General features: G+C 38.4%; 1 protein-coding gene across 5 annotated transcripts in view; it reads left to right on the top strand.

Annotated features, from left to right (window-relative positions):
• The first annotated feature begins 745 nt into the window (after positions 1-745).
• The window catches only part of LOC147756591 (uncharacterized), an 18,434-nt gene continuing 6,067 nt past the window's right edge, over positions 746-13,112 (top strand). The window contains exons 1-3 of one of the 5 annotated variants that reach the window (XR_015322842.1): positions 746-2,376; positions 3,324-6,976; positions 10,779-10,993. Coding sequence is in view for 1 of the 5 variants with exons in the window: in XM_086982322.1 (XP_086838448.1) it covers positions 2,044-2,376 (333 nt within the window). In the remaining 4 variants the exon portion in view is untranslated. Of the gene's footprint in view, positions 2,377-3,323; positions 6,977-10,778; positions 10,994-12,594; positions 12,928-13,112 lie in introns of those variants that run through there. The other 4 variants (XR_015322843.1, XM_086982322.1, XR_015322845.1 and 1 more) reach the window with 4 other exon arrangements.

Raw genomic sequence — 13,112 nt, 5'->3', positions numbered from 1 at the left:
GAGATTAGAAAATGGCTTGTACGACTGGAAACATATAATAATATAATCAAATAAAAGGTATAGAAGATTTCAGTCTATGACAGTTGCAAAAGGAAATTTGTATTGACCTACAGCAATACTGTCCAGACGTAACAGACTTGGGTACTAGTATAAATCAACCAAACCCTCTTCGGCGTTTACCATGCTATCATAGACTGATTATTACCGTGCAGATACCACATCAGAAATTAATAGCAGGTTTAGTTCGGCAGAGAAATCCCTTTTGGGAGAGATGCATATTTACTTAACATTAAAGAAATTATTTTTACGGAGACAATGCACAATTTAGAATGATGTTTTTATTTTAAAAAAAAAGTTAATGCAATGGTTTGTGCAGATAAGTTTTTATCTGGTAGGAAATTGCATTACAGTACAATCTAGAGAGAGATAAAAGTTATTATATATATATATTATCAATCTTCGATGGCCTTTTTCGGAAACAAATGAAAGAGTTGTTGCTCCTTCATGCTGAAGCTGGTTTCGATGAATCCAGCTCTTGGTATCCCGCCATTATCGCTCTCCTCGCTCACGTAGTTTCTGCATGGTTTGCTAGTGTATCAGAGCACATTACTGTAAACTAAACAAACACCATCAGAAACCCTGCACTTTACCTGAAAGCGTCAGCTTGAAGACGTTTGATGCTCGTTTCTCTCTCAACTGACCCGTTGAGGTCTTTCGAGTCATCGTTACTTGGTTCTGCCCAAAGCGAATCTGCAACAAAGCTTTGTTTATTGTTCCACGAGCCGTCCAAATTTTTTCGCCTTTTTCCTAGGCAGACAGATACTTACGAACAGTGCGAAAAAACCATTGCAAACGTTCAAACAGACGAGTACCAATGCGAAAGCGGTAAATGAACCCCTTATTTCAAAGTGGATTTGAGACCAAGCACGTATGGCGGCTTCGATTCCACACCATTTGCACGTGCGTGTGCGTGCACACACTCTGGATCTTGCACGCCTGCGTGCAAATGCAGACTGGGATGGGCATGGTCTATCGCTCTCACCGCTTTATCCTTTTCGTGAGATAGCAAATCGAACAGACGGAACGGTCCAACATAGATCATCGATGTAAATAGTGGAATTCATGACCGCTCAGTTGTATGCTAGGCCCCGATGGAACAATCGCATCATTGAGATATCGCTCAGACTAGTCTGTTTATCTTCGTCGAGTTCGTTCTTGCTTTTCCGTTGGTGGATTCTGGTCACAAGGGCAAAACAGCGCTCATGATTGGCCCGGGCACGAAACTCGAAGAAAAACAAAGTCCTCATTCACCGGATATCTCTAGAGAGAATTCTACCCATCAAATCGTATACCGAGTACAACTTATGAACGTTTAAGATAATAATGGCTTTTACTCACACAAATTTTGAATGAAGCCTTCTTGAGTTCAATCTCCAAGTGGAACACAGTGTTTTTTTCAAATAATGTGACTTTTTAATTTCAGCTGACCATGCAGTTTCCTCCCATGATATATATGTAACCACATTCTTTATTCGTGTTTCATTAGGATTTGGTTAGCATCGCAACACAAACGCTATTTTTCATTGCAGAGGTAAACTTAAAGCCTTTTCCGACATTTTTAAAGCAGACGCTTAATCATGCAAGCAACCGTATTTTTATAACAGTACTCGACAAATCCAATTACAGAATATCGTTGATAAAAATTCGGGTAGCAGCTCAGAGTCCGACGAATTTGGAGGAGTGCTTTTTGAATAAGGCATTTTCTAATAATGTGACTTTTAACGGAACGCTCGTTTAGCATAATATACATGTAGATGTACGCAAACACTTCAAAACTAGGTGACCCACAAATTGACATAGAGGTCAGTTAAAATATGAGGCTACTACAAGCGTATTCGGCGGATTTTGAAATCAAATATTTTTAAACTAGGAAATTCAGTTAGTGAATCCTCTAGAAACCAACGAATTGCAACCGGTTGAGTAGCCAAAGATCAGCGCTTAGTTGTTAGACCTTTGCTTCTCGAAAACCACGACGCTGCAAAAATGGACCGAAAATTGCTAGAGACATTTGGCAAGGAGGCCTTCACTAAAAGCACAGTGCTTAAATGTCGCAAGCATTTCAAAACCGGAGAATGGAATGTTGGGATAAGTGAGGAAGTGATCGGATGTCGAAACCCGAAGTACCAGAACGCGTTACATCAATTTAAAATAGAAGAGGCTTTCTATAACATTAGAGCTTGCAGTTTAAAAGCTGTATCGGACGGATGTAAAACAGACATTCTACATGTAACAGGTTACACGATAACCCAAATATTAAAAATGCGAAGACTGAGTGCAGAATTGGTCCGGCATAAATTGACTTCAAGACAATTGAAGGTGCGTATGAGAACGCGCATGATAGGTATATGGCTGTCCAGAAACTGTCAAAACGCTGGCCACAAATTTGTAAAAAATAAAGGAGAGTATCGCTAATATATAAAAAAAAAAAAAAAAAAAAAAAGAAAAAAAAAGCATCTTTCTGGTCCAATTAGTTAAAAAATGATTTCGAAGTACATCGGATTCGATTGCAGTGCATATATTTATTAAATATTTTTTTATTATTTATTAGGTGTTATTTAATTATCATAAGATTCTTCGCTATAATATTGTATCTCTTAAACAGCGGAACGTAGCTAACTATATGAACGCTACTATGAATGAATCAATCTTACGCTCATTTCATTACGGGATTATAGCTGAAACCCTTGCAGCTTACGAAATATGAACTCTAAGAGTTTTGTACAGATCGTTTACGCTACAACAAAAACACGCATCACTGAATGCTCATTTCATATCTGACGCTTGCACGATCATGCAGACGTAGAGCTTGCTGTAGTTGATAATCGCCAGTATAAAGAAACGATACGAAACAGCGAACGTATGCCTCATTTCGGCGCGATAACGTTAACGACGGGGCCTTTTGCAAAAAAAAAAAAGCCGGAAAATGACTACCTCGCACGATTTATGATCACAAGGTATGTCATTAGAACATTTGTGAAACGTGCGAGAAAAAGGCTTAAATGAACAATAATAATTATATGCTTTTAACCTATAATCGTGCTCTTAGTGAATATTTGTGACATAATCCTTCTCATATGCTAATTTGCTATATTTAACAATCATCTCAACGCTAAACTTCACACTGAGGCCTATCATATAGGTTTTTATTATGCAGAAATGATCGTACTTGCATTTTAAATTATATTAGTTTGAATTAGTGGGATGATTTCGATTATTTGCTAGTCTTGATCCATGTTGCTCAAGTACAAACTCTGTTTATGTAGGCAAGAAAATCGATACAACAGCGAGAAGGGGGGGTACGTAGCCCGTCGAGTCATTATCTCATCTCCGAAGATAACAACCCCCCAGAGACGCGATCCAAGAACAGAACCCTCCACCTCCAATGGCAACGAGGCTGCTGAGAGCGACGAGTAAGACTCTGCATTATATCTAATGCATTACGCATCCAAACTCATCACCCATGCAAAGCACCGTGAGAAGCTACTGCCATGGCAATGTCCAAAGTTCGCGGGAGAAACCGTAGAGTGTCATCAGAAAATGATCATTGCAAACCTTTTTCTAGCCTCTGAATACGGGCCTGGTTCAGAATTTTTGCCGTTTCTACCTTTTTAAACTTGTTTCCTTTTTGTGTTTACTCACCATTCTAGTAGATGATTTTAATAACAAAAGAAAAACAACTGTTTTTCTTTTGTTATTAAAATCATCTACTATAATAAATATGGTCGAGATCACCTACTATTAGGTATAGCATCAAAAACTTCCCTTGTTAGCGGCCTAACCGGAGTAACAACTGGCGGTAAAATTATGTGGGATTATATTCAACAGACCTATGAAGCGGCCAAGCAATCATACAAGCAGCTACTAAGTTTGGCAATAATATTTTTCTTTAATTCTTTGGTTTCCCTTACATTTTTGTTTTTTCGATTATTAACGGATTGGTACTATTTTTTGGCCAACATCGAGATTTCAATCAGCGTATCACCACGCTCGTTAGCTATGGTTATCATAGGAACACGCTCAAATATATATATAATAGCCAGCTAGACCACGTCGTCCCTTGCCGTTGTCTAGCTTATGCTATTTTTCACAGGAAGGCTGTCGTGGCGGTTTTAACGTTCGGTTTACGTAAGCGGTTATTTTGTGTTTTGGAATATGTAGAAACGCGGTTGATTTTTAATGTTTCACGAGCTTATGAATAGTCAGACATTCTTGAAAGCGGTATTCAACTCATATTTTCTAATACCCACGACATTATGGCAATCTAAGGACGGGAGAAATGGGATAGGACGAGTGCACCCGGAACTACTAGAATGGATTCATGCAGAACGTCTATGCATATTGTTTTGGGGTTGTTTCATTACATTCTTCTTCAAGGTTTGTTACTATCTGCACAAGATTAGCGGAAAAAAAGTTTGAGCAGAAGAAAGTGGAGACCTATATAAAGACGTTTTGAAGCATATGCGTACAGATCATGGGCATCTGTAGCGCATTAACTGGGCCTATCGCACACATTCCACCGCAGATAGCCTATAGCAGGAGATAGTTCCAGCTCATCATAGATACTGCTTTTGGGCAGTAAAGAAGTTTATCGAGCGTAAATGAACAACTCTGCCATAGAACTGGGGCTTACGAAGGTCGTTGGATGATACGTAAATCGCTCTTAAAACTGCAGAGATGAGCTTTTTTTTGCCGCTATGCGTTTGCCACAATAAATATTCAGGCATATCTTACTAACATGGAAACTAACTTCTACAAGCTGCTGGCTAATATTCTATCTTTTTTTTTTTTCTTTGTCAACACTGTCCACCTACTTATGTTAGTTAGGCAATGACGTAAAGATAATCTCACTATTATTAAACTGGAAGTGCTATAGTATTGCTTAATATTGTTGTAACAGTAATAACTATAAGGCCGCATCAGTTAGATATTTCCTCAAGAATTAAAACTAGATTCTATGGTCCCAAGTCTTAGACGTTATTTCTGCGCCATTCCGCGGGGATCAGAGTCATGTATTCTTAAGGAGCTTGTAGGAGAGGAAAAATGACCTGCACACTTGACCTAATCAATTCGTAGTGGGAACCGTTACTATCTCTACCATGTGAGCTTCTGCAGGATATCATGTGCTCCGTTGTATTTCTAGTAAACACACACAGCCGCATAGATATCTTATCGGTCATAGAATACTACGCTGGATGAAACTAATCTTGTGAATCAAAACTATGAATATTGAATAAATTACATATTTGTATACCATCCGCTTATGCTGGCAGAGTGACAGATAAAGAGTTGGTATGGCTTCTTATCCTTGCGTACCAGCTTGTTTTTTTAACGAAACGGCAAGCCTCGCTGCACAGTACGACAACAATAGATTGTATTTAGCAATATTAATGTTACAGATTTATCATTGCATTAACTCCTACAGCTACTTATTATCTGAACAAAAAAAAATAGATTATTCAGCCTTCAATATAAGCTGGCATTCCTTTATCTAACTTTTGTGTGTCTCTGACTTAACGATGCCAAGATAAGCGAGACGGACCCACCAGTGTCAATTGGTACAGCCCTTATTGTTCCAGAATGAAGTACAATGTACTGCCGTCCCTTCTGGACATTGCTGCTGCTCGTATATACTGTGGTAGCAACGTGGGAATCGATGCATCTGTCGCGTTTCGGCCGCCTGATTGCGCTTTCACCGTTTTTGGCTATACTGCAACGATTGTCTGTCGTCGCTGTTAGAACTACTCTATGCTATATTGCACAATCTCTTATCGTCTGATCGAGAACGTGTGCAGTTTCTCTCATTGCACACCCCCGCACTTACCACCAGCGTTGCCCCTATCTATCTTCGACAGTATGCAAAGCCGACACCGGTTGACATGCGCTAACATTTCGGCGCCGAACCGTCCACTTATACCTCTCGAATACTCACCCAAGCAACTGTTTTCTGTTAATACTGTTGTCAAACTGGGAAAAAAGAATCAGAACTGCCATATCAGAATGTAAATAAATACAGATATATTTACGTCCTAATATGCCTATCTTGACAGGTCCAACCTAATTACTGACGCGTTTAATTTGGCTTTTTACAATACAGTGGGCAGTTATCATCATGCACTATTTACGGGACTCTTTCCGCATTTGAAAGTCACGGCTAATTCTTGATTGATTAACGCTAACGGTCTTATAGTTTTTTTTATTTTATTGTTATTATCATCTTAAATTTTCCAGTGGCTTCGAAAAAAATGCAATTAGCAGCGTACTTGTTAGCTCGTTTAAGTTTGGTAGCCTGTGCAGTAAGCTCATACTATTAATATATAGTGTCCAGATGACCAGAATGGCGCATGTAAATATTGCATGATACAAATGGTATAATCGACATACTTCACTTGTCTGAGCAGTATTTAGAATTTTCGAAAAAGTCCTAGCTTTTTGTCGAATACGAATTCTGTCAACAAAAAATTAGCTTCATAATAATATATGTATTAAATGAAGCGTTACGGGACTACAGGAGTCAATGAAGGCTTCATCATTAACGTGGCGACGCTAGTAATCGACACTGTATATATCAGCAATTCCCTCACAGATTGCTTCACTACTACCCACAGATCACAGAAATCCTGTTGAGGCGAAGCTAGCTAAAAAAAAAAAAAACGGATCGATCAGATCCTTGCGGATCTCAGGGGTTGTACATTAGGGTACCCTTTACGCGAAATATACAGTGATCCATAACGGTGACACCTTTCTCACAATAAAATCTGATCTTCTAGACGGCTAAATACGGGATTGGTACAGTTTCATCTGGCCTTCACAGCAAAAAAACGAATCGTGAGATTAGAATATACGAGGGCATTTTTCAAATCGAAGTTATTGGAACGATTCGAAATGCGATGGCTTTGATCATGTCTAATCCAATACAGTAAGTTAAAAGTATGTCTCAGTGTTTTAATTTTCATAAATAGAACACGGAAGTTATTGACCATCGTCTCCGGCAACTAACATCCTGCATCTGTGCGCAAGCGTTGTCTGATCCCACCTGCGGTGCGCAACCAATAGAAAGAAATGCTAGCAGATAAGTGATGAAGAAAATTCTATTTACAATTATAATTCAGCTATGTTAAATAATTTAGCATATGTTAGAGATTGAAATAGTGAGCTTATTACGGTTAAGAATGCCAAACCTCCTGTTAAAAGATATTATTTTCTTTATAGTAAAGCAATGGCACGAGAAACAGGGTAGCTACTTGCTGAACGTTGGCTGCCTAAGGACATTCTAGCAGACACATAAACGGCGAGCGCTTCGACCAATTGTCGATTATATTTACAGCAAATTAAAGAGCAAAACAGGAAGCTTTTGCGTCTACTATCTATTAAAAACGCATACCTTTTTTGAAAAAGCAGCTTGAACAATTTTTGTAGTTTTACGTACGTACGTACGGCACTTCAGTTAACAAAAAAGTCTATAGTGAAAACGTAGACATGTACGAAAAAGCTGGGTTTTTGTAACAAACTGCGTAAGTTTAGGTAACAGAACCTGCAAAATATTTTCATCTTCTTAAACCTCTCAAGGATCATTTTATACCTTTCAAGAATTAAAGAAAGCTAGCTTTTCCATCTTTGTCGATATGATCTATTTCGACAAATTATTCAGTATACTCCTGCACCTAGCAACACGCTATTTTAGCTTCACGGCCTATATACATCTGATACAAAGTAGGCACCACGTCTTTGTTTGTTAGACATAGTGTTAATATTCAAATCCATCGATGATTTGATCTGGATAGATAGAGCCTGGATTTCTTGTTACACCCGAGATCCCTTCTTCACGAATTTACCAGCAAAGGCACAGCTTCTCATAACAGTTTAAGCAACATTGAGCTCGATGTTAAACTCACCGTGTATTTCTAGTTTTTGGCAGAACTTTTTAGATCAAATAATTTATCATATTCTATATTATTTATTGCTTAGTGGTGCTTGTAGATGTATAATAAAGAACCTTTGACAAATCATACTTATTCAGAGAAAAATACCTTTAAAACTTTGTCTATACTTGACGATTAGCTGTGCCTTGTTCGTAAGGCCTACGTGCAGCCGTTTTAGCATTACTTCAAGGAAGGCAAGAGACTACCGCTAATCGTCACGGTTGGCTTACAGCACGACACAAAGTGTGCCTGTGCCCAAGTTTTGAACCTAAACCACAATGTGATTATCATACAAATACGTTACCCACTAGGCTTTTATAGAGGCAATGTGGGATATTTAATACGAGCAATTCGTTTTTGCACGTATCACGTCTTAGTATTAATAGTCTACGAAAAGTGATGCCAATTACGATCCCATCGTGACAGTATGTGCCTTCAAGTAGTCATGGAAGGTTCAGTTTGTGTTTGTCTATTCCGAGCTCGATATTTACATTGTCATGAGAACGATTGGTGTTGCCAGGACTTATACAAAAAAACTTCACTGTCCTAGGAAGCAGGTCATGCTAACGGATCTGCTGCATGCCTCGACCTTTTTTCAGAGTTTCATGAGGCATGGCCAGTCTTTCTCTGATAATATTTTCGTATGTATAAAATCGTACTCTTTTGTCCTGATGGATCGAATATACGATCGCACTCAGCCGTTTCCACGTGAGCCGACATATTATTGTCTAGGCATATATGGTGTGATCCATTTCCCTTAATGTCCCTTTCAGGCTTCAGGAGGTCAGCCACAATTTTAGTTTTATAGGTACTGATAATAACCTGTTGAGATAAAACGAAGAACACACCAAAAAGCAAAATTCGTTGTTTCTAAAAATACCAACTTTTTACGAAACCTGAATGGGGTAAGGGGTTAAAGTGCCATAAAGCAGTCAATTGAACAGCGAAAGCCACTCTTGGAAAATACTCAGACTGCATATTGGTATCATCAAGGACTAAGTTCAAACGTCACAAATTGTTGTTTACATGAGCGTTTGACGCAATCGATCCTTACAGAGTAAATCATCTCGCGCCGTTAAGATTTGTTAGTTAGTATTCGTTATATTTGCTCATCCATTATACTTCAAATGATATCAGAAACATCTTGAGCTTAAGCTGTTCGAACGGTAGTCGGGCCGCTTGCTTCTTGTATATGAAAATAGCAATATCGATATGGTCTTCCGCCATATTTGAGTAAGGCACCATCTTTTGAAGTATACGTGAACTCAGACATGAATGTTAGCTTTGTGGCTATTACTAGTCTAATAGTGAACTTATCTATCTATAGAAATAACTTCCAGTCACTGCACAGTTCACCAGAGGTGCAGATATAGTCGACGGCGATGCTCTTCTGGCTGCGATTACTGCAACATCACTTTTAATGAGGAATGAAATTTGGACCTCACAGGAGAATGAAGGCTGCCACACGGCATAGTGATTGTTTCTATTACCGTTTAATTTATTTCGTCACAAATGATTACGATAGATTAGATACTTTAAAATGTTTGTCACGGATCGCCTATAAGTAGTCGTCGTGGCTAAAGTCGGGTCACGAAAAAAACTCTACGTATAGATCCTAATAGATCAGTGGGTAACGTATTTGCCTGCTAATCTCAGCGGCACAGACACACTTCGTTTTGTGCTGGAAGCAAGCCGACTGATGAAACGTTTAGCGGCGCTACCGGACGTAAAAACTCAAAGCATAGAGGTATAGCGATCGTATTTAGCTCAAGCGCTAACATCTGGTTAAACGCAATGTATAATATTCAACGACCGTTAGATACAGTAGTGTTTGATGACAGCGCCTCTCTCATCGCAGTGTATTCCTTACGTACTCGCCTTTGAGAACCAAAACCTGACTCCTTTGGTTCAACAAGGCATCCCGCCGGAAGGTTTCATTCATCACCGTACCTATGGCCGCGAACATTAGGACGAAACATTGCTTGTCTCTAAGCACCGTAATCATCCAATAAATAGCAGACTCAACGAAAGGGTTTATGCGAGTTTGCATCGCTTCAAGACACAACGCAGGAGTCGTTCAATGAAGATCGATTTAATGAAATACTTTGATCGCTTTTAGTCTCATCTAGAAAAAGTTTCGTGTACTTAACAAATCTTCATTTAAGAAAATTTTTTATTCGAACACTATATGTCTTCAAAAGCCTGCGGTAGAGGCAACCTATCTATCCATATACAATATATAACGAAACTAACTTTATCTGCACTGCTTATTCAGTATCTAATTAAATGTGTATATGATTGAAGGCCTCCGACTAAGGTATTTCACCTTACCTCGGAACTAGTTAAAATGGCCCATCATATTGGCTCGGGGTGTCAGCCCATTGAACTGCTTGCCGCTATAGCAAATGCGATCTTACTCATTTTTTTTTTAATAACTAAGACTTGATTTCACTAATATACTTAGCCAAAGGCAAAACAAGTCACCAGTAAGAACGACATAGTTAATTGCGTCGTGTATTCGATTTTAGAGTTCTCAGAAGGGATTTACGTTCCCTAGAGGCAACTTTAGGAAAAAGCCGTATCTGCAGTTCGCTGATGCGCATGCGCAAGCGCATGTTCTGTCGGAAGCTTCTGAGCTAAGTATGGACCAAATTGTCGCTTGTGACACGACCATTATCAAGCTTTGATTGTACGTAAAAGGGGATAAATTCGTTTGTAAATTCCAACGTGCTGGAAGGGATCGATAAAATTGAATAGTTTTTCATTTACTATAGTGAACAACTGACTTGTTCATTTCAGGAAGAGTTCTTATTAGAAAAATGATGTTGAAGACGTCACAAGGGAAAGCGGACTAATCCGCTTAAGATTACTTTGTGGTCTGATACATAACAAGAGCGAATTGAACAATGCAATAGGCTGGCACTTGGCGATGTAAATAGCGGTACCCACCAGGCGGAGTTACAGGTCGTTCTTTATCGTGGACTATTAACGAAACCAAAGAAAGATGCCTGAAGGTATTTTATAAGGCCTTTCATATTCTGCACGATACCTATTAAACAGCCTTCGCCATACGATAACATTCATATAAAACGTTCTTCCTTTATATCGACGAGTCGAAGATGTTAGCTTGCAATTAGAACTTGGTGACAAATATGCTTGTATCACACATCTGAAAAATAGGCGGTAATTTTGTTTGCCTGAATCATATAATGACTACCGACAGAACAGTATTTAGGGAGTGCTTCACTATTATTGATCAATAACGTCACTGTTGTGTTCTAGATCTGAAACAGATGTCCAGGTAAATGTCATACACATCTAGGGTAGAAAATGAAAACAAATATCCAAGAGCCATGACCATAAATTCGATTGGATTATTAATATAAATTAGATGAATCTGAAAAATGCCTTCCAAACTTATCAAACGAAATCAATGCCTCCTTAATTTAGCGGTCCAATTAGAATTTTTGTCGACCGGTGCGATGTTCTTTACTTAATAATTAGATTGCTAACAACAAAGTGCTTACGTCTTTTTACTTATCGCTAGATAATTACTCCAGGCCGTCTGTATAGTATGCAGATCTAACGGTACGTCTATCAACTGTAGATAGTTGAGCGTTACAAACAGATGTAATGTTGTATCGTAACTCCCTTCGGCCTAATAGAAATGTATTCGTAATGGTTTCAAGCTATGATCTAAACAACGTTAAAGCAAAGAATTAAATGACTGGAAAAAACGTCAATAAGCTATTATCATATACGGACGCCATGCTAAACGAATCAAGTGAGTGAATTTATCAATGTTTCATTTAATATTTGCTTGAATAAGTTGACAACATCGAGTCAGCTCGCTCGTATGCGCCGTCATCCTGATATATCATATCTTTGCAAAATCAAATAGGGTTTGAGTGAATACTCGTTTATGAAGCTCTCCACAAACAGCTATTGGCGAATTTATTTTTTTGCTTCCCATATGGCTCGTTTTAGTTTAATTATATTATTTGATAAAGTCGCATTTTTCGTGACATGCTATACGCCATTGTATATATGTTGCGAAAATAAAAATGCCATTACGCGCAGCTCCGCTTGCTTTGAGCTGCCTTTACTTATAGCATGTTACGATTAAACTATTTGAAAAGCGGATACAATTTTTTCGATCTTAGTTTTTTTTATGTTATTACACTTTAGAGAATAATTATTATTTTTTGCAGCCATAGACTCAAATACACGGAACACTTGCTTGTCCGCAATAACCAGGCTGTACGTGAACACCGTAGATACCTATTTTACCATATCTATCGCGGGCTCTAGAGATATAGGTTGCGTGTAAAAATTATTTTAGACGATGATGATTTTTCATAGCTACCTGACGTTAAATCCATCGCCCCGACAAGCAAGTCTTTGATTTCACGCTTTTTAATTAAATAGTCTTAATTCATAAGTCTCCTATTGGTGACATAGCCTTAGCATCATCAGTAACAGACGGCTTGGCCTATAGCATTATGTGATGGAAAAAATTGGCCAGATGCTGGCCTGTCGAACAAACAGCTGGGCGATCTCCATGCATATTTCAACGAGTGCAAACAAAATATTTACCCATTCGTCAGTTTAGCAGTAGCAGATGACGAAGTGCGTACTCACGAAGTTGCTTTCTGTCCTTCTGTTTCGCCGCAATTGTCGAAGATTCGAAAAACGTTCGAACAAGTACCTAATTAGCAAAGTTATTAGGTACTCATTGGAATAATGTGCTACATCACCTTGTCAAGTTTTAAAAGTTCATTGATCACGTACATATATATGTGTATATATATATATATACAGATTTTGACAAAAACAACATAACTAATTGTGTGTCAGTTTAAAAAGAGGGTGTTTACATAAAGGATTCGCAAGGATCTATAAACCACAGGCAGCTTTGTCAGAGGATCATAGCATTACTACCAAGAAGGTTAGATGAATATTAAAAATCGAATATTGCGCAAAAATAAACTATCTTAGACTAGCATTGCGCTAATTTAGAGTACCGAAATTGCCTCGATGCTCGAGCATGATAAGCGTCTTGTCGTCTGAGGTCTTCGAAATGTTAGTTACTTTATCGGCATAGTTTATATGATAATGCTGCAAAAAAGAAAC

This window comes from Varroa destructor, unplaced genomic scaffold (genome assembly GCF_002443255.2).
Source record: "Varroa destructor unplaced genomic scaffold, Vdes_3.0 BEIS01000003.1, whole genome shotgun sequence".
Classification (NCBI taxonomy): Eukaryota; Metazoa; Arthropoda; class Arachnida; order Mesostigmata; family Varroidae; genus Varroa; species Varroa destructor.
This window is presented reverse-complemented; position numbering and strand designations above follow the sequence as displayed.